General features: G+C 40.7%; 1 protein-coding gene across 1 annotated transcript; it reads left to right on the top strand.

Moving 5' to 3' along the window:
- The first annotated feature begins 1,524 nt into the window (after positions 1-1,524).
- On the top strand, positions 1,525-5,701 carry LOC126386164 (potassium channel subfamily K member 15-like). The gene is made up of 2 exons (XM_050038333.1): positions 1,525-2,297; positions 4,523-5,701. The coding sequence occupies exons 1-2, from the start codon at positions 2,015-2,017 to the stop codon at positions 5,482-5,484; spliced, it is 1,245 nt and encodes a 414-aa protein (XP_049894290.1). The 5' UTR covers positions 1,525-2,014; the 3' UTR covers positions 5,485-5,701.
- The last annotated feature ends 15,440 nt before the right edge of the window (positions 5,702-21,141 follow it).

Raw genomic sequence — 21,141 nt, 5'->3', positions numbered from 1 at the left:
CATTGTTTATTTATTTGGTTATGGTTATGCAGTGTTAGAAAAAGAAGATCCCCTACAGACATGTTTTTCACAGTGTTTTTTCACTCAAGTTAACACATATTTTATTAATAGCTTATATTTTAAAATAGACTGAACTACGTGTTTCACGTGTTGCTTTGTCAGATTTGCTCTGTGCTTAATTACCATCAGGTTTGCCTTTTAAATAATCATGATCCGATCAGCAAATAATCCAACAGGTGCACTACAAAATGTGAAGAATAAAGGCAATAGCAGCTTACGTACAAAATTAATTTCAATACAGATTATATTTCACAGGATAATGAGATACAATGAATGTTAAAGTACAACAGAGGATGAGTAGATTCAGACTGCAAACAAGATACCATAAATAAAAAGGACAAAATACATGAAAAACTGTCAGAAAAAAAATTGAAAAATGTATGAAAATGTACATAGAAGACAATGGCTAAGATAAAGAAATACATAATATAATATATACACACCATTATTCAAAGAGTAGAGATAGAATTCACCTGTCTTAATTAGGGAAGGGACGGAAGAGGGTTTTGCCAGGAGCAACACATTCTCACTCCGACCTCGTCACATATCGACATTTGGTCATGGACCTTCCACGTCCTGATACGACGCGCAAGGTACCCTGGGTGCGTTGGTTGTTGACGTTCTGCCTGTTACATGCATTGTCTCCTTTCAAAATACACTTCCGTTTTCACAGGAAGTTTAACGATTACATACAGTCTCTTTCAAAATAAACACACTACATCAGTACAGCAATGTGAATTGGCTTTTTTTTTCCTCCAACAACTAACACATGTGGTTGGGTTTCGGAAAAAAGAACAGTGTTTGGCTTTATAATCTTAAAGGACACAAACACCACTCTTCCAAGTGAAAGTCGGTGTTTGTTGGACCCATCCACCACCACTACTGCCCACCCTATTCAGACTTTTACCAGCTTAAATCTCGTCCTTGTCCCGATGCGTTTCCCCTGACGCCGCCGAGCACTGTTAAACTGTGATGGCAACCTGCTGCGTATCATGCCGATGTTAGGACAGCTTTTTTCGTCAGTATCTGACACCACAAGTCACTGCCCAAGCACCAGATTTCAACAACATCGGAGTGAGATTGGGTGACCAGGAGGGATTTAAGTGGCTCAAATTTACTTATACAAAGTTTTTAGAATATTATAGAAATATTCTATGAATAGAGTATAAATATTGTGTATCTTGTATGTTTTTTTCTCACAAAAACTTTCAATTTCCTAGTTAAAATTTTTAAAATGACATCTTCTCCTTTTCTCTAATAGAAAAATCCAGAATCTATGAAAAGTCCATCATTACTGTAAGTGCACTGAGGGCTTCAGGTTTCCACATCACACTTGTGTAAGCTGCATATTGGACAACAACTGACAGTTGTGATGACACAAATCTGCTCTAGCATACAGCTCATATTTAAGGTGATAAAAGAGGAACCTTACTTTTTCAGGACCTAAACACTTTTAGTGTCAGACTCTGCACAAACACCATTCTACACAGCGAGGGTCAAAGTGGAGTAACAGTTGGCTGAAGGCATTTTGAGTGGAGAGGAACTTGAATGACTTGATATCTCAAGACAGAGTGAACCTGACCTGTTAGGTAGGCCTATACATTAAAGGCAGGCAGACCTCAGCAAACGAGGTCATGTGAGCACCTTTAAGTGGGCTAGACTAACATCCTGTGGAAAGGCAAGGTGCTGCCAGCTGCTGAGCTCAGATAACTTGTGTAGACACGCGCCTTTGGTGCCATTTCACCTGATGACACGCTACAGAACAGGCTACAATTTCAACACCTAACCCACGAGGGCTTATACTGTAATCCTAGCAGAGCACAGGGGCCTCAACACATCACTGAAGATGGATGGAGTTGTTGGATGATGCTCCTGTGCCCTCTGCGCGTCTGTTCCTGTGAGCAGGAGCACCCTCCGTCCCCCCCACCGCTCCGCGCGCACTCCGGAGTTGAGGATGAAGCCGCAGAACATCAGGACCGTCTCTCTCATCCTCTCCATTGTTTTCTACCTGCTCATAGGAGCCGCCGTCTTTGACGCGCTGGAGTCAGACAGCGAGAGTTCAAGGAAGAAGGCACTGGAGCAGAAGCTAAACGAGCTGAAGAACAAGTACGGCTTCAACGAGGATGACTACAGAGAGATTGAGAGAGTGGTCGTGCAGTCGGAGCCGCACCGCGCAGGGAGGCAGTGGAAGTTCGCCGGATCATTTTATTTTGCCCTCACTGTCATCACCACGATCGGTAAGTACATACTTTGATGATTTCTCCGAAAAAAACATAGGGCAAGCAGCATTTCTGCGTCCCCCTGTGTGTGAATGCTCTTTACAGTTACAGGTGGGAGTCCTGTCAGGACCCCAAGTTTAGGGGCCAAAAGTGGTCAACAAGGATTCTTAGTGCTTACAATGAATTCTCACAATGACCAGTTTTCACTTTGGGTAAAAAAAAAAAAAAAGATGAAAACATTAAGAAAAACTTATTAACATTTCTCAAAACTTCTCATGATATACATTTTACTTTGCTGCTTCCATCTATATGCAAAAGTAGTTATGTTTATTAAAATTTGACAAAATACAGTGTTTACATCCTAAACCAAGACCCTCACAATCCTCAGAGAACAGACACACGTGACAGTATTGTTGCAGTATAACTTTCTGTGAACATGTCAAAGGTCCTGAGTGAGGACAGCGATGATAGGCCTATTTAATGTAGACCTTTTAAGTCAGATTTTGATGAAAAATATGACTGGGACTCAATGAGCATGTGGATGAGGAGCAGGGTTAGTTATATTGTTGGAGTGGAGGACTTTTAAGAAGTTTATGTGGACTTTTCAGGAGTTTTCCTCACTGTTAGAAACCATTAAACTCAAGCTGATCACAGCCTCTGTGCTCCATAGAGAATAAACCTACAACATTAGAGCTACCTTTGAGCTCTTCACACGGTGGAGTCAGATTGTTACCTGATTATTTAATTGTGTAATGTGTATAAATATAAAAGATTTGATTTATGGAGATGCAAATTGCCTTTTGAAATAACTGACAAAAAACTGACCCAATAAAACAATTTGAATTTCCATTCAGCAACATAGCCCTGCGCACAAAAAGGACATGATGCTCTGATGTGGATTGTGAATAAATGTTGATCAGATCAATCACAAGTTGTGAACACAAGTTGTGATTGATCTCATCAACTGTAGTTTGGTAGTGTAATAATGTACTCAACATGGTGGGAAAAAACCCCCTCTCTATTAACAAACGCAGAGCACCTATTTTTCAGTTGACCACATATAATCAGTAAACGCTGAACAAATGTGAACTCTGCTTGTGAGTCCACTGGAGCACCAAAAGAGGAAATGCATGTTTAAGAAAGGTCTAGAAGTGCCCATTATCATTCTGGTGTCAGGAAAAAACACCCTGGGTTGTTTGAATTCCTCTAAACCAATCAAAATCGTCTTGGGCGGTACTAAGCCCATGATGCAGTGGCAGCACCTTTGCAAAATGGTAGCATGCAGATAGCAGCAGAGGAGGAGAATGCTTGCTATAATTGCCTGTCAATGGCTTCTACCTGCAGTCTTCATCCAGTGAGTCAGACAAGGACATTAATATAAGTGAATGGGGTATGCAACAAATATTTGTAGGATGGAGGTGTAATGTGACCTTTGTGATGGGAGATGTTAAACCATTTCTCACCTTTTCATTTCTGTTAATTCATGTAGTTTAGTGACCTCACCTCCAGCATTCCTGCTTAACTTCAGCCTGAACAGAGGTCTGATTAGATAGATAAAATGAAAACACCTGTTGCAGGGCTTTTGATAATAAAAAGCTGGACTTTTATTGTCTTCTTTTATGGATTTTCAAAACACGTTTGCTCTCTGTCTGTAGGTTAACCTATCCACCCACCTTACACCTTTATTTAAAGCTGCATTGATCACTTTTTAGCCCACAGGGGAGAGAAAAATATCACAACAAGCAGACAAATGTTTGACTCTCCTCACCAGCTAGAAGGCACAGCTTTGAAAATGCTTAACCTCTGGGGCTGATGAGAGCAGCTCAAACAAGGAGCTGAAAAACTCTATACAGCAGCAGAGGTTTGGTGATGATTCTCAACGATTTTGTATCAATCGGCAGTGAGTGAGAATATTCCAAATATAGCCTACACCTTAACAGATGCAGATTTTTTTAAGTGGCTAAAATTCTTTGAACAGCAATAGTTTGCTCATCTTCCTTGCTGGTAGATTTGGTTTATCAAAGATGATAGCAAAGCAGCACAGTACATAAATAAGCACGGCAAATTAGCAGTGCGACCTAATATAAACTCTGAATCAGAGACTTGGTTCTGCACTGGGTGACATGAGCGTTTTAGCCTTGCAGTATACGAAGCAGATGTAATCCTAATGACTGTGAATCTTTCTAGACATTAAACATTAGTACTTAACATCACGTGACCTGCAATATACTGTGATTTCGTAGGTTATGGCCACGCTGCCCCACGCACTGATGCTGGCAAGGTCTTCTGCATGTTTTACGCTCTCCTGGGCATTCCTCTGACGCTGGTCATGTTCCAGAGCCTGGGTGAGAGGATCAACACTTTTGTCCGCTACCTCCTGTGCAGAACCAAGCAGTGCCTGGGCTTACAGGAGACAGAGGTGTCCATGGGGAACATGGTCCTGGTGGGTTTGTTGTCGTGCATGAGCACCCTGTGTATCGGAGCTGCAGCCTTCTCCCATTATGAGAACTGGACCTTCTTTGATGCCTTCTACTACTGCTTCGTAACGCTCACCACCATTGGATTTGGGGATTTTGTGGCCCTGCAGAACACGGATGCTCTCCAGAACCGACCCCCCTACGTGGCATTTAGCTTCATCTACATTTTAGTTGGGCTGACAGTCGTTGGGGCTTTTCTTAACCTGGTGGTGCTGAGGTTTCTCATCGTCAGCACAGAGGAGCCTGACACAAGGACTGAAGCAGGGGTAGAGGATCAGGGAACACAGCCTAAGGATACGCAGGGGGATTTGGAGGTGTCGGTGGCAGAGGCAGAAACTGCTGATGTCAGCTATAAAGACCGCGAGGATGGACACAGCAGCCTGTGCAACCTGAGTCTTCCCATGGAGGGGGGCACCAGCTGTATGAATCTCCTCCCCTCTCCTACAGAGGAGAGCAGACTTATTTCATCTGAGCACTCAAAGCTCTCTGAACCAAGCAGACTCAGGGCCTTGTTCACCTGCATGTGCTGTGGCCCGGACGTTTATGACAGCCCCTCTCCGCCTCATCATGAGGAGGCGGGCGGCCACAGCAACCCTGTCTTTTACAACTCCATCTCCTACAGGGTGGACCGGGCCTCGTGCAGCTCCTGCACCGCATCCCTAGAGGCCTCCCCCTGCAGAGCAGCTCTCTGTAAGAACAATCCTCACACCAGGAGGAAGTCATTATAACTCTGTGAAACTTTGACTTAGTGGCCTTTGTTTTGGACTATTTCTACACACCACATAACCCTGATTTTTTTGCTTGGTGGAACAAATTGCCCAGTGCTCTCCTAGTTACAAATGTAGCATTACTTGTTGCCAGATAAAACAGAGCACATGATGAAAATCTCTGACAGTTTATGTATTTTTCTACATTAAAAAACTACCACTAAAAAGAATTACAGAATTAAAGTACATATATAAACCCGTGTTTTCCACCATTACTGTCCCAATACACTGTGTGTTATATAAAAAGCATGTACAGGAGGTGGTTGAAAAATGCAACCTGTGCCTGAGAAAGGTGTGGTTATCTGTATTAATACCTTCTGTGTCAAACTCTGTGTTGTCACCTGTGACCTTCAGTTATTTCCAGTCAGTAATTATCACTGTCTTCTTATAGAAGCGTACACTTTGTTGCTCTGGCTGGTTCCCCTGGTAACGTGTCCATCTTCACTGCTTAGTGCAGTGGAAAACTGGGGACAGACACGTACAGTACAGTGAGCGTGTGATTGTATGAAGGCAGCATCCAGTCCAGAAGGCATTCTCTGTGATGAATGAGTGTGTCAACAAAGAACGTCACACTAAAAAAGTGGCAAATTAGAAATGTTGCCAATCGAGTGTTTGTGTGGTTAAATCACACGTCACTATTATTCAAAGTAGATGTTTAATACCAAGCATTGGACAAGAAAATATGCATTAATTCAGAGTTTTAAGAAAGGTATAAGAGATGTTTTTTAATGTAGAAAATAAGGCATTTTCCTTAAAATGTACTGAAAGGGCCACTCCACCGATTTTACACATATAAGTCTGTTTAGGAGAGGTGCTACTCAGCCTGAGAAAACGGTTGTGTAATGCCTTCTGTGGCTTTGGAGGAGCTCTCTGAAGTCTTAAAAATGAACCCCGTTGACATCATCAGGGTTGTTGGTGAAGATTCTCAGTCATCCAGGTCATGGTAATAAAAAGTGCTATATCGTAGGCAGCTGGACTTCTTGAAGACATTTGACCTCTCAACCAAGAAGTTTCTTCAGTTCTAACGGACTGGTGCGGAGTCACAGACTTTAAACTCTGTGTGGGTGTGAACCCTTACACAGTCGTTGAGGTCACGTGAGCTCTGAGTTTCAGCATCATTAAGGTCACAGAGGAGGTGGCCTACAACACCATTTATCACCCACTTACAGTACAGTCTTGGGATCCCTTCCCAGACAACTTAACAAGCCATTCTCACCTGGAGCCATCTGACCCTAACGACACACAAGATGGTCGGGTGGGTCAGCGACTCACATGTGGCCTTAACAATTTGAAATTCAGAGCTCACATGTGACCTCAGTGACTCTGATGAAAGAGTTTAAAAGCCTGCGACTCCGCTCCAGCCCCTAAGAACTGAAGAAGCTTCTTGGATGAGAGGTGAAACGTCTTCAAGAAACTCAAGCCAGTCCAGTTGCCTACGATATGGCACTTATGGTCATCTTTACTTTGGCTTCAGACTATAGCCATTTAAGGAAAATGAAAGAAACATGAGCATTTACCAGGCAGCAAGGGTCAAACTAAATTATGCTATGAGTTGCATTGTGGGCTCAGACTAAAGGTGTTTTGGCCCGATTTAAACCCAATTCACCCCTCGTGATGCTCAGAGGAAAAAGACAGTCAGAGGAGCAAGATTATCTGGTAATGTGAGAGGTTTACAGAACCAGTCTTAAACTTCCCGAACTGCTCGCGAACTCATAATTTCAATCATGTTTGATATTTAGGATCAAAAATCTGGATTATGATGATTATGATTAGGAGTATGGAGCAGCTGATGGTGTTGCCAAGCAATGGCAAACATTATAGCCCATGAGGCTAACATTAGCTAGCATACAGTTGTTGACAGATGTTAAAATTGACAGCCAAAATCCTGTGTTGGCTGCGTCTCCCCGCCCATAGTTCTCATCCAGACTCATCTAACCCTCTAGTTTTGTGTTTCTCACTGCTGAGCATTGTTAACATTACAGCAAGTAGTCGCACCACGTCAGTCTTTGTTTTGTTTACATCTGCTTTCCCATGAGATCACATGAGGTGGTGCATTCATGCCCCCTCTGGCATGATGATCTTAATTATATTCTGTTCTATGTGTATGTTTGAGATTAGAGAGAAGTACATCTGTGAAATTTCTCCTAATGGGCGTGATGCAACCCACTTTCAAAATCCGTCAGGGTTTTAAAACCCCTGTTATCTGAGCTCACCCAACTGTCTTAAATTGCAATACTAAATTGTTGGAGCGACCTTTTAAATATTTGATTTCACATGTGGTTTGGTGTTTAACCTGCCTAGTAAGATGAGTACTGTACTTTCATGGCGTGATCTCAGATCTGTAAAACACATTTTAACAGACTGTGCAGTCATCTTCCTTTGCAGCCTCACATTCATCTTTTCTTTAGGTTTCCAAACACAGTGGAAACAGGTCACATTTGACAGTGTTGAGAGCAGCAGTTCTGTGATTCTTGACCTCAGTTACAATGATTTTTACTGTAGCCATCAAATCACCGACCAATTTACACCTCACATTTGAGGTTTTACCTTAAAAACTGTGAAGACAAGCCAGTTGTTTTGAGACTGTCCATGAACTAGAGGAGCCATATTCATGCACTGCAAACAAAGACACCGAAGCTTCACGGCTGCTGCTCTGTAGCTGAGTTTGAATCATAAAAACTTGACCACTACCAGCTCCCCAAGAGGACTTCATTTGCAATTATGATCTCCTCCTGTTAATATTTCAGCAGTCTGTATCTGACCTGTACTCTGACCTCCCTGTGGAGGGTCAACTTGAGGATCACTCAAGTTTTGCATTATATTATAGCAGTAAGGAGCCTATTATTAGGAGCCTCCTGTGGTGACCAACAGTGACTTGCATTTAATTTCCTCTTGTTCCCATTTCTCCCACTAGGGAGCAGCATTGGTCCACGTAAACATCTGAAAGACCTCTGCAGCACCGGCAGTCGTGTCTGCTGAAATCTTTGCATGATGAAGTTTGATTTTTGAACTTAAGGGACCTCAGCAATGGCACAAATGCACACACTCGTGTTATCTGTGTAGGTGTCGCAGCACAGGAGATGACACTTTGTCCTCAGAGAACTTTACTCCTGCGTGCCACGAGCGTAGCATAAAGAATTAAAGCATGACAGCAGGAATTTGTTTTCATCTGACAGCATAAACTACGACACAGATTACTTCTGTGGGAGCAGATATCTGAGAAGCTTTTCAGCGAAGCGTACAAACATGTATTCGCTTCCAGCGTTATCAACATTATCAACAAGCAAAGAGAGGCCTGAACAATGAGCGTCATTTCTGTGTGCCATAAAGATCACTATTTTGTGAGTGATGAAAGCTGGTATCTAATTTGCATAATTACCTCATTAATATTGCAGATGGTGCTTCACTTTATTCTGTTATGATGCCTCAGAAGCCTCCTCATATCTGTGACTGTCGCTGCTCCAACACTCTGAGCCTGGAAGTACTGAAAACTATCTACACAGACCAACCATCAAATGCCACGGCACAAAGGAGGAAAGTGATTGTATAAAATGAATTGCACATGCAGAATTTGTAGCTTCACCCTGACACAAAGACCTTTGTGTGATGATTTTGTGCTGTTATATTATCTCATGCATGGCTGCGGCGCAGAGATCAAACTTTTTTCAAGCTTTATTATGTGGCTCAGTGAGTGGCAATCCTTTTAGCAATTTCTAAGAGGGTGATAAGGAAGGTAATTTTATATTTTATGTTCACTTTTTTCAAAGGAGATATTCGCACATCCAACCTCACAGGCAGATGCATAGGAAAGTATCACTTGAATCTTGGGAAAAGAAGCTCCTGCACACTGCTGTTGCTCAGCATCACAATTTATTGATCATACTAATGTTGCAGCCCCTCTGGACTTTTGTCAAGTGTTTCAAAACAAGTCTCACAAAATTGATCTTTAATAGATAATGCTCTGCCAATTTTGTGTGCTCAAGTGTGGGACAATTATTCTCCTGTGACATGTGCACAATTTGTCACATTACATTCTACATATACGAGAAAGGAATAGAAGAAAAGAAAAACAAAAATAAATTCAACAGCACAGCAAATAAGTTACTTACAAGAATATTTACAGAAATTGCAGATCAAATGAGGGAAAACATCGGCCTTGTGGCTTTCATAAATCATTAAATGTTGCATGCTTATCCGCGCCACTTGTATCTTGAGAGTACCACAAGTAGGTTTATAAAATCCCAAGGTTCCTCAGAACATGACATGCCATGGTATCTCGTCGTTCAGCCCTACGGGGGATGGAGCTTGCAAATTAGATATCCAGTATACTTATCTTCTATTAAGTATGTCTTCAATGTTACCTCCTCTCCAGCAGGGTCACTTTAATGTCATGTTTGAAGTCACTGAAATGTACTGCTACTGGGTAATCTCGGACATTTGTCCTTTTAGAACTCTTGTGTTTGCTGATTCCCACCTTTATAAATGTGATGTCTTACTAATAATCCACAAGGACATTTAATCATATAAATTACATGAGAAGTGGAACATATGATGACATCACTAATAAAAATATATTTTTTTCCTAGTGTGGGGATATTGTTACACTGAGCACATACTCTGAATTTGTGGCACCAATTTGGAAGAGTTTTCAACAAGGACTGAGTACTTTTGTTTTATTGGCAGCATTACAAGGCAAGGTCATTGTAGTTGACTAAAATTAAACAAAAAATTAAAACTAGGAGTAACACACATTTTAGTTAATTGAAATAAAAATAAAAACGAGTCCTCGGAAAAAATGGCCTTCACAAAGCGTTTTGTTTGTAATTTAACACCTGCACCAAACTAAAGTGAAATGAAACTAACCAAAACTAATTAACAAAATCAAAACAAATAAACAAAAGAATTACAAAACAATCATAACTCTGGCACAAGGCTGTGTCCAAGATGATGTCCACTTCAACAGACCATTAATCGTGTTTCTATTATATATTATTATTTTGTATGTTCTCACAATGGATGTTGTTGCAGGCTGTGAGCTGCAGGTGGTGATAGTGATCCTTTACAAACAAACATATCCTTGAGGTGAGGCCAATTTTCATGCACACACACACATCTGGTCACGTTTACGAAAATTCAGTTCTGTGGGAAGTCCAGTCATTTTGATATTAAGGATTATCTTCTGTTAATAATCTTCATGCAGGTTCCTCCAGAAGCTCTGCTGAGGTTACTAAACATGCTCAGCTGTGTTGAGGAGAAAATGCAAGACTGCAAATCTATAAACTTGTATTTCAGAATGTTAATACCCACACAACAATGTTATAGTTCATTAAAGAAACAATAATACCCTTCATTTTACCTCAGCATTCATTGATTACACTGTTGAGTTTCATCATCCAAGCAATGCGCACATGCTTTCCTCTGCCGCATCATACAGTAGTTGTTCAGGGCTGAGAGAGGGGCTGAATAATTGATTATATTGTTAGATATTTCTCTTTGTGAATACACCCTGTTAAGTCATTACTGTCCCGTGCTGAAGGGTCTTTCATGTGCATGGCAGGGGATAACAGATTAAATCGGAAACAAGCCGTCAGTTCAAGCAGAGTGCAACTCTTCTCTTTCTAAAGGGTAAATAATACATTTTATATGGCAAAAAATATGGGCTGGAGGCTCATAAAAGAAGCTGCATGCAAATTAATTATTTATGAATGTACAAATAAACTGAACCAATAGTGGTTGCCATGTTTTGATTACGGAGAAATATGTTTGTCTGTGTACACTGCATTCAGTCTTTCAGGAGGAGCTCGGAGATTATGAGTTATTTTCTTGGATGTGCATCAGAATGCGAAAGCGTATTTGTGGCTCCCAGTGAACACAATGAAAGATTAAGGAACTAAAAACAAGTGTCATATTTATTCAGATTGATTAAATAAGTCGAAATTAGGATTCAGTTGGAGAGCATTGAGAAAACAGACATTAATAGAAGTTCATTGGTGGGGTAATTGCTCATTAGTTTTAATTTCCAGCCAATTTGCTGCTTGTGTCAAACAGTGTGAAAAGGCTGTTTTTACTCCCTGGTTGTCTTCTCCAATCAGACGTATGTTTGACACACTGTGTCTCTTTGACATTTTGTGTCAAAGAGATCATGCTGTGTGATCACTTGTAGTTTAAATTAAGTCTTAACGGAGCATTTGAATCACCCCTTAATCACCGGGTCTGCATCTCTGCAATAATGATATCTAAATTTGATAACAGAAATCACAAACTGGCAATCAAGTAAAATGAATAATATCACTCTTTCTGTGTTTGCTCATAATGTCTATGTCACCTCTGAGCTGGTGGACCAGAGCCTTCAAGTAACCACATTAGTGTACTTTGACTGTTTGACTTATACTGGTCAAACAAGACAGCATTGCTTTTCCATTTTAATGCGACATGTTCTACTGAATTTATGTTCTACAGCAATAAACAATGTTTTCACAGGTGCATCTGGCAATGGTTGGTCAGTCAGTTGGTCTTTCCACCACTTTGGTTGACACTGAAATGTCTAACAACCATTGGATTATCGTAATGGAAATTTGCAGAGATATTCATATCCCTAAAGATGAAGCCTGCTGACTTTGGTAATCCATGACTGTTCTTCTTCTATACGATATTTTATGTTTGTCATGCATGATGTATCTTACGCACAGTGAGTTTACGCTTGTGTAAAATGTGCTAGGCCTATATAAATAAAATTGACAATATTGTAACCCTAGTTCTATTGTCCTGACCAGCTAAAAGTTAGTCACCATAGTCCGCCTACCTCTCTTCAACTTAGACCAGTGCATCAGAGAAGTAGGGGGCCCAGCCAACCCAGGTGGTAAGCAACCAAATTGGGTGGAGCTTTGGCCTAACCTTGTCTCCCTTATGGGGTGAAGGAGAAAAAGCATATAACCTTATTGCTTTCAACCCGGACGAATTCCTATGTTCTTGGGAACGAAGGAGCGAGCGGTGCAGTGCCAGCGACCAGAGCGTTAAGTAGAAGTTGAGAGAAGCTGAACTTTATGCAAATGAGCAGCGCCACCGCCGAAGAAGCAGCCAATTGCAGACCGGGATTCTCACGGCGAGGCCGGGCAAAATTAAAAGAGAAGACGAATATGTAGGAGAAACTTATCAGCACGGTCTGGGCTCTCCCGGAGCTGCACCAGCCGGTGAAATTCCCCATGGAGTTGCCGGGTTTGCAGTACTCTGTGGACCCAGACAGCCCGATGGCTCTGGGCCCTGCGTTTCTTCAGCAAATACGCCGATGCAATACAACAGAGGCTTCCGAAAGTGCGATCCATGAGCTCCCGCTTATTTACCACCAATTACATTTTTCAGTGATCCTACGTACCAACAGGAGGGTAAAATCATAATAATAAAAGACTCATCAAGGCTATATGGCTGTGTTTATTAGCGTTATTTTAATTGTGCAATGAAAGTCATGGATAATACAAAGTGAAGACATAAATGATAGTATATTTGTTCATCCTTGTAAAGTGCACAGCCGGTCAGCCTAGATGGACACATCTGCAGCGGCTGGCCCCGCCCCTTTGGCCGCTGCAAGCGCCTGCTGGAGCTGGCAGTGTGAGCGATGTCAGAGCGACCAGAGCGCCTGCAGGCGATTATGTCGCTTTTGGTGGGAATGCACAGTTAGATGACAACATCCTCAGAGAATAGCCGAACAGCAGTCTATTGTATTTGTAGGCTATCCCCTCGAAGATGAAATGCAAGTATTCCCTGTGTTTCGGAGCCACCTTGACATGAAAGTCTGTGTCCTTTAAGTTGGTAAACCAATTTCCTGCCTGGACCAGTTCTAGTAACCGCTTGTTGGTTAGCATATGGAACATCCTGTGGACAACACATTGATTTAGGATGCACTGATGAGGTTCTTGAAGTGGCGACTGGAGAAAGCTGCTCATTGTGCAATTCACTGAAGAGAAAAAGCATGTCTGATGGCGAGAATCTGCTTCCCTACATACTGTGGGGTCTGCACATATTCGGGTAGGCTTGTCCTGATTGGGCTGGTACATATATGCTTTTCTCAGTGTGTGAATGTGTGCTCGTGATTAGAGGAGTATTACTCATAGAGTCCAGTAGAGGGGGGAGCGTGTGAGAGACAGAACATTAGGCTACCTCATTGGCAGAGCTATTGAACCGGGGGAACGTAGGGCTGATGGAACATAAGGCAGAGGGAACACAGGGCTGAGGGGAAATAGGGCTGAGAAACAAATGGTTGAGGGAACATAGACATACTCCCAAATTTGCTACAGATATTCAAAACTCAATCATGATGACATGCAATGACTTAGGGTTGAGGGAACATAGGTTTGAGATATAGGGCTGTAGGAATACAGAGCTGAGGAACATAGAGCTTAGGAACATACAACTGAGTGAACATGAGGTTGAGGGAGCATAGACACACTCCCAAATTTGCTATGGATATTCAAGATTCTCTCTTGATGAAATGAAATGACTTTGACGATCCCTTAACTTTTCTTTTCCACAATCATCGGGTCAACACTTTGGTTTATGATCAAATACCTTCAAAACCGACAGTTCTTAACCTCAGCTGTACTTTATGTTTAGTGCTAGCAAATGTTAGCATGATATAATGTTTAATCAAGATGGTGAACAAGGTATCGGCATGTTAACATTGTCAGTGTTAACAGTCTGACGTTAGCATTTAGCTCAAAACACAGCTGTAAGTACAGCCTCACACAGCCACTGGTGGGGCCATGGACTGTTACTCTTGTCTGTCACATAATGAGGAATCTGAGGTAAGCTAAATGGTAAAGCTGTAAAAAGCACTGCAGTGCTAACTAATACAGCCACATAAAATGAGAGTAGCCTTTGAGGCAAATCATTCCCAGAGATTCAGCCTGTTGTCTGAGGCAGGGGATGTAAAATTATCAAGGTTGGCTGTTATCCATTTCCTCCTCAGTTGTACCATTTAACAAGACAACAGCTTCTCTGAGCACATGGCTTCCTGTCTAAACAGTGGCTCTGAGATGGAGCGAGAGATGGGAGAAAGAGAGGGAGAGGAGGAGGAGGAGATGGCGGTGGCGGTGAAGTGAAGCTCCCATTCCCCTTAGACAGTATATCTGTGGCCATGGAGCAAGGCTGTGTCCAGTGGCAGATTAATGTCTGTGTGAAAGTGTCTTCATTGGGTCTGGGTGCTCCTCAGTTAGAGGACAGGTTATAAAGCATAAAGATGTAAGAAGTGAGGTGGGACTTAAGTCTTTTCATGACAGTAAAGGTACACAAGTGTCGCAGCAATGCAGAACAACATAAATGCTGAATTTGAAGAGATACATCATTGAGAGATGAAGACATTTGTCTGTTCTACAAAATCAGTAGCTGGTAGCCTCTCCGTGTCGTGCAGGTCACACTTATCTCCTGTCCAGCAGCACCATATTTTTCTCATTATGTGCAGCTCTATAGAGAACTTGCACAAATGTGTTTCCTCCTGTAAGTAAGACTGATTCAGAAGTTGCTGGCGGGGCAGAATTTGAATGAGTGAGATAAGGCCACAGAGAAAAATGCAACACAATGGCCCTCAGTCGGGTTGGATAACAAATGCATTCTTTTTTATTTTTAGACATACTGTGCAGGGAAGAGAGGAAAAGAGGACCCTCATAAAGAATAGTTCCCATTGGAGATATGAAATCCAATTTATTCATAGTTCTTCAGCTCGGAACTGTAAAAGATTGACAACAGAGTGATTTGCCACATCTGTTAATCTTCCTAAATGAGCAAGCAGTCAGATCTTTGCTACGGCCCCTGCACTAAATAATTCACAATACTGCACTTCAGTTTTATTCCATTTTCATCTTCTTTTCTCCCTGTCAACTGTCAGGAGCCAAAATCATTGCTACTGTATCTTGAGGCACTGCGGTATATTTTCTCCATATAGAGCCGTGCTCATTAGGGGCAGCTTTTTGGGAATAGGTGATAACAACAAAGGGAAGCGAGAGAAGAAAATCCACTTTTTAGCTGTTTAAGCCATCGTCCACATGGTGAGATAAAAGAGATGCATTTTACTGTAATAGGTTTTCCAGCATGTGCATATTTTCCCTATTAAGACCCTTTTGAGTCTCACAGCCAATTAAAATAATCATTTATGTGGAACATTTCATTGTCCACCGTAGATACAGACGTTTTACCTGCACTGATAAGATCAGTGATGACCACAGCAGCATCTGAGAAATTCCAGTGAAATGGTTCCTTTTGAGCAGTCACTGCTGTTTATCACACTACCATTTCCCGCCTCCAACACACTATTTTATTTTTTTTTTCATTCGCTGATATAATGATTTTAATATTCCATTGACTGTGTCTTTGCTGGTCTGCTGAGCAGGAAGCAGACGTTTCCATCAGCAGAGCTGCGGCTGGCATTCATCATCAAAGGTCTGCCCAGGAAACAGACAGCTTTACACTCATCTGCATCTGCTTGGTATGCCAACTGGGTGAACATCCACATCATCCTACCCACACTGTTATTTCTGATTAGCATATAATGCATCAATTACTTCACTTTCACTAAACAGAAAAGCTACCACAAGTTTCGTTTCCAAGGCAACTATGAAGAGTGCTGGTGGCAGGAGTAAATTAGTTTGGCAGAGGAAATTTGGATTGCGATGGCAAAAGCCAAATATTGGGCAACAACTGTTGTCCGTCACAGCTGATCCTAACATATGGAATGTGATAAGGGAGTGTGCTGAGGACTGAACGGTTTAACCAAACAAAATAGGTGGATACACACACAAACACTCACAAACAGACTGGCATTTCTCTACTTAAAGGAAAGCCGTGTTACATCGAATGCATGAAGAAAATGTTGTTTTTCCTCACATGGGAAATGACAAATCTATTGATTTAGTGATTGGGTGGGGACCACATTTAATAACAGCAAAACTATATCAGAGCATCCATTTACAAACTCGCAACTCGTGCAGTATAATCCATGTCTGATTTATCCAGTCGTATGCTCAGCACTTTCATTATAAAAGGTAACGTGGCATGACTAATTATACAAATGGTCATTTTGTGGGTGAAGACAATTCACTGCAGCTTTTCTTTACATCCAGTGTTGGAATTTGACCATGTATATTTACTCAAGTACTTGAGTGCAATTTTGAGGTAGGGGAGACCGGGGATGATTTTAACACTTTTTGTTTGAGCAAGTGTAACTCAGTGGAGTTTTTTGTTAGAGCTCTTAAATTTTGATACGTGGTACCCATATTTGTCTGCTATAAATAACACACACTTTGACCTCTACTACACCATCACAGATTATGGAAATTAATGTCAAATACAAAGAGGTATATTGTTACAACGTACCCCAGTACCGGGGAGAGTTGTAACACTAGCTGGGGATGGATGTAACAATTAAATTATTGTGCTTCAAAAAGATTCACAATAGGCTAAATGTATTCAAGCACTTCAATGAATAATAAAGAAGGAACAATAAACTTGTAAGAATACAATAATTATAATATTAAAATAAATAGAAATGTATAACATAAATACAAAAAAGGTTGACATTTGAACAGCATTTGAACAGTTGAACAATAAACACTTCTGAAGACTAACTATTATCTGAGCAAACTAAGGCATAATACCTATAGCCTATTTTTAATCTGATTGGCAGTTGTGGCAAATGTAGATGTCCTTGCCTGGGGTGCAGGCTTCGTGGGCCCAAAATCCACACTTTTAAGAACTGTTACAACCCTCCCCATGCCTAGCAGCCATGAAAGAGCTAACAGTTTTTAGCATTCAGCTTCAAAGCACACATCAAATTAAACTAGAGAAACTACGACTTGAACCTATGTAAGTGAAACAATTGTACATACAACACAATGGACACTATGCAAAAAACAACTGTGATGAAAATGTTTGGTTTCTCACCTGAAAAACTGTTTTTTGGCTCTAGAACAGACAAATTTGGACTCAGAGACATGTGGCTTCACCAGTGAGCTCCAATTGTAAATGGGCATGGACTATGTTGATGATGTCACCACAGCTCGTTTCTAATTGGCCAAACTGAGAGTGTTACAACTATCCCTTTGTTACAACCATCCCCGGTCTCCCCTACTTACTTCTGCTCCACTCCATCTCAGAGGGGAATATTTTACTTTCTGCACTATATTTATCTGACAGCTTTAATTCTGATTAATAATACAGAATATAATCAATGAATAGATTATTATGTATTATTATAGGTTTTAAGTTACCCAGCAGTATATAAAGTAATTAATATGAGCTTCATCTTTACCAGCATCTACAATTATGATTCAATAATATGATATATATTATTCTGAAAGGGGACAGTCTGCAACAAGTACTTTTACTTTTTTATTTTTTTTATTTTGATAGTAACACTTTTGTGCTTTTACTTAGGATTTTGAAGCAGGGCTTTTACTTGTAATAGAGTATTGCTGCATTGCGGTTTTACTACATGCACCTAAAGATTCAGTGTGTAGGATTTAGAGGCATCTATTGGCAGAAATAATAATATTTGTAGCTATGTTTTCATTAGTTTATACTCACATGAAACTATGACTGTTGTGCTTTTGTTACCTTGGAATGAGCTGTTTATATCTACATACAGCATGGGTCCTCTTCCACATAGCTTGCTATGTTGTTCAGCTCATAGTGAACACTGGCTGTAGATAGGATAATTTGTGTTTTCACGTCGGCATGGGAGAAGTTTCAGATCTGCAACATCACGGCTAAATGCCACTAAATCCTGTACACTGGACCTTTAAGTGAAGGATCTGAGTACTTCCTCCACCACTGCCTACATCCAAACTATACTTCAGGTGTGCAAAATGTCTCCACTAAAGTTCTTAACTGTAAGGGATTCTCACAAAAAGAGACACACTTATGACTGCCACAGGTACCGTCATGACATTGATGCATTTACAAGTGTCAGTTTAGCACATTGCATAGACATGCTGACACATATCACAACCATCCCACTGATAATTTAACAACAGATGTCACACGCAGGTTGTTTTCACACTTTATTCCTTGATGCTGTCTTAACATAGAACATACGGTATATAATTACTCTATATAACTGCTAGCCATATGGTATATTACGTCAGTTACAGGTATTAATTATCTTTTTATCATAATATTACTGGTATGAGAAGAACAAAAGCAAATGTGAGGTGTGATTTCCACAAACGTTCTCACTCACTTATAGTCAAATATGTATCACAACTTTGGGTGTTATGTCCATCATTGTTAGTTTTTCCTTAAATATATGTCCAGCTTGTGTAAAATTATGGTATCATAATTGCTAAATCATAAAACCATTATAATTTTGTATAGATGAAGATGACTATAAAAGTGTCACAGCTTGATTTATCCTAGCAGTGACTCCAGTTTAAGGAAGCTTTTATATTTGATTGAACAACAACAGCAACAGTCATTTACTTCCAATAAAAAAGAAGAACTGGGTAGTTAGTATAAGCACAGTGGTGGAACAAAGAAAAAAGCAGTGAAAGAGAATTTGAAACTGTATTAAAATGAAGAAAAGGGACCTCATGTGCTCTGTACTGTGATTAATGAATAATCTCTTGAAATAAACCAGTGCAAAAACACCAGTTTATTGTGTCTTCATAAGTGTTTCAGGATCAAAATAGGCACGCTCTTCTCTGTATTATTGCTTCAATCCATTTGTACAAGTGGACTTGGAAAAAGCAGCGTTTAAATGGGATTGTCAAATGAATGTGAATATATGTGACGCTGGCAGAAATCAGTTTAACAGGTAAATGATAAGACAGCGTTTACTCTGATTTGTGTTTCTTATGTGCTTCCCTTGTGTTTGATTCTCTGAGGTGTACTGTCTCTGAGGGAACATGGGAACTGCTGTGCATACAATTAATTCAAGCACCTGTGGTCTGGCTCCATTCATACTTCTCCTTACATTCCCCTTTATCCTCTGAAGGATGTCTTTGTTTTCAATGTTAGGGAGAGCTGGATGACAGCCACACATCCGCTAAAAGATTTGTAAGTGTCCACATGCTGCCCTTGAGCAAAACACTGAATTTCTACAAGCTCCAAAGGGGCTGCTTTTGGCATGGAAAACGTAAGAAATAAAAAAATTACACAACATGAAAAGGTTTATGTGGTTATTATGGTATGAGGGCTTGTGTTGGTGGTGTATTGTGAGGGCTTGTCTCTCTGTATGTTTGGGCCAAAGAATGGGAATTTATTATTCTTGGTTGCTTTTAATGACCTTCTGATTTAATCAATCACTACCATAAGGTCAAAATACCAATTTCAAACACAATGATAAGCAGATGGCACCTGGGTGTATGAATGTGAGTGTGAATGGTTGAATGCTGGCCTGTGCTGAAAAGCTCTTTGAGTGGTCTCCATATTAGAAAAGTGCCATATAAATGCAGTCCATTTTCTAAAGAATGAAAATCTTTTGATTTATATGACCTCTTGACCTTTAGTAGGATGAATTTCCAACTTAAGAATGAGCCAGGCAGGTTTCAGGTGTACTGTCTAGGTAATGTGAAAGCAAAACTGAAGTTAAAGGTTGTTGTGGCTACTCAGAGCTACTCTGAGCACCCAGGTTGTTAATGGCGAGGTTAAAGCATGTCCCATTGCCATTTTTTAAATACCGTTTTTATGCTTCATTCAAAGTTATTTCAGTGGTTTTGGTAGTTTTGACTGCTATCAGTATGGTGCATGTAACATAAAGTACCCATGTGCTTCACTCAGGTGCTATGATCCCAACATTAATGCAATGCAAAATAAATGGGGAGAGCTGTCCGGTCATGGACAGTCTGTTAAAAATTAGCATCTTGGATTTAACACAGTTTTGTTCGAATTGGAGACCTTGAAATGTAGATATACTTTGAGTTTTGTACTTTATCAGTGTTAATGTGTTATCTTTAACATCCCTTAATATAAATATGTGTCAACAATATCATTGAATGTGGTGTTCTATGAATCCTTGTGCAAAAATGATTAAAATATTTTTCACAACACCACATAACTGTCTGTAAATTGTTCATTTTGTCCAACACTTACATGTAGTGATGTGTAACTGACATTGGAGCCTCAGTGGAGTTTCAGGCCTTCAGTCTTGTCTAGTGATACTTTAATAGGCAGCACTGCAGCAAAACATAACCAGAGAGCATTCAGTAACAAGACAGTGCCATGGATGTACAAGAGAACTGGATACAGTGTTGGAGACAGGGTCCAGTTCAAAGTTGGTGCATGAAGCCAAAAACTTTTTAATTAGCTGAATCTTCCAAATTGTTGGACCCATACAGCAAGAGCACTGAAGACTTCACTGGCTGGGAAATTAACTTCAGTTTAGCCGTTCGCTAACATGAATGGAGATAAAATGATTTAATCCTGTGGGCCTTCTAGACTGACTGAATGGATCACATTTTGATAGTGAAACAAGTCATTTTGTGGGGGTTGTGGCGCTCAAAAAAAGATATCCGCTGATGTACAGATGTCTCTTTCCCAATTTAAGTGTCTGAGGAAGTCTTTTTGAGCATCACGTGACGGACCTCGAGGTTGTTATTTCACGGCTTCCTGGGGGCTTCGATAGCACACTTTACA

The sequence above is a fragment of the Epinephelus moara genome, chromosome 24 (assembly GCF_006386435.1).
Source record: "Epinephelus moara isolate mb chromosome 24, YSFRI_EMoa_1.0, whole genome shotgun sequence".
NCBI lineage: Eukaryota > Metazoa > Chordata > Actinopteri > Perciformes > Serranidae > Epinephelus > Epinephelus moara.
Note: the sequence above shows the minus strand (reverse complement) of the source record. Positions and strands in the feature narration are given on the sequence as shown.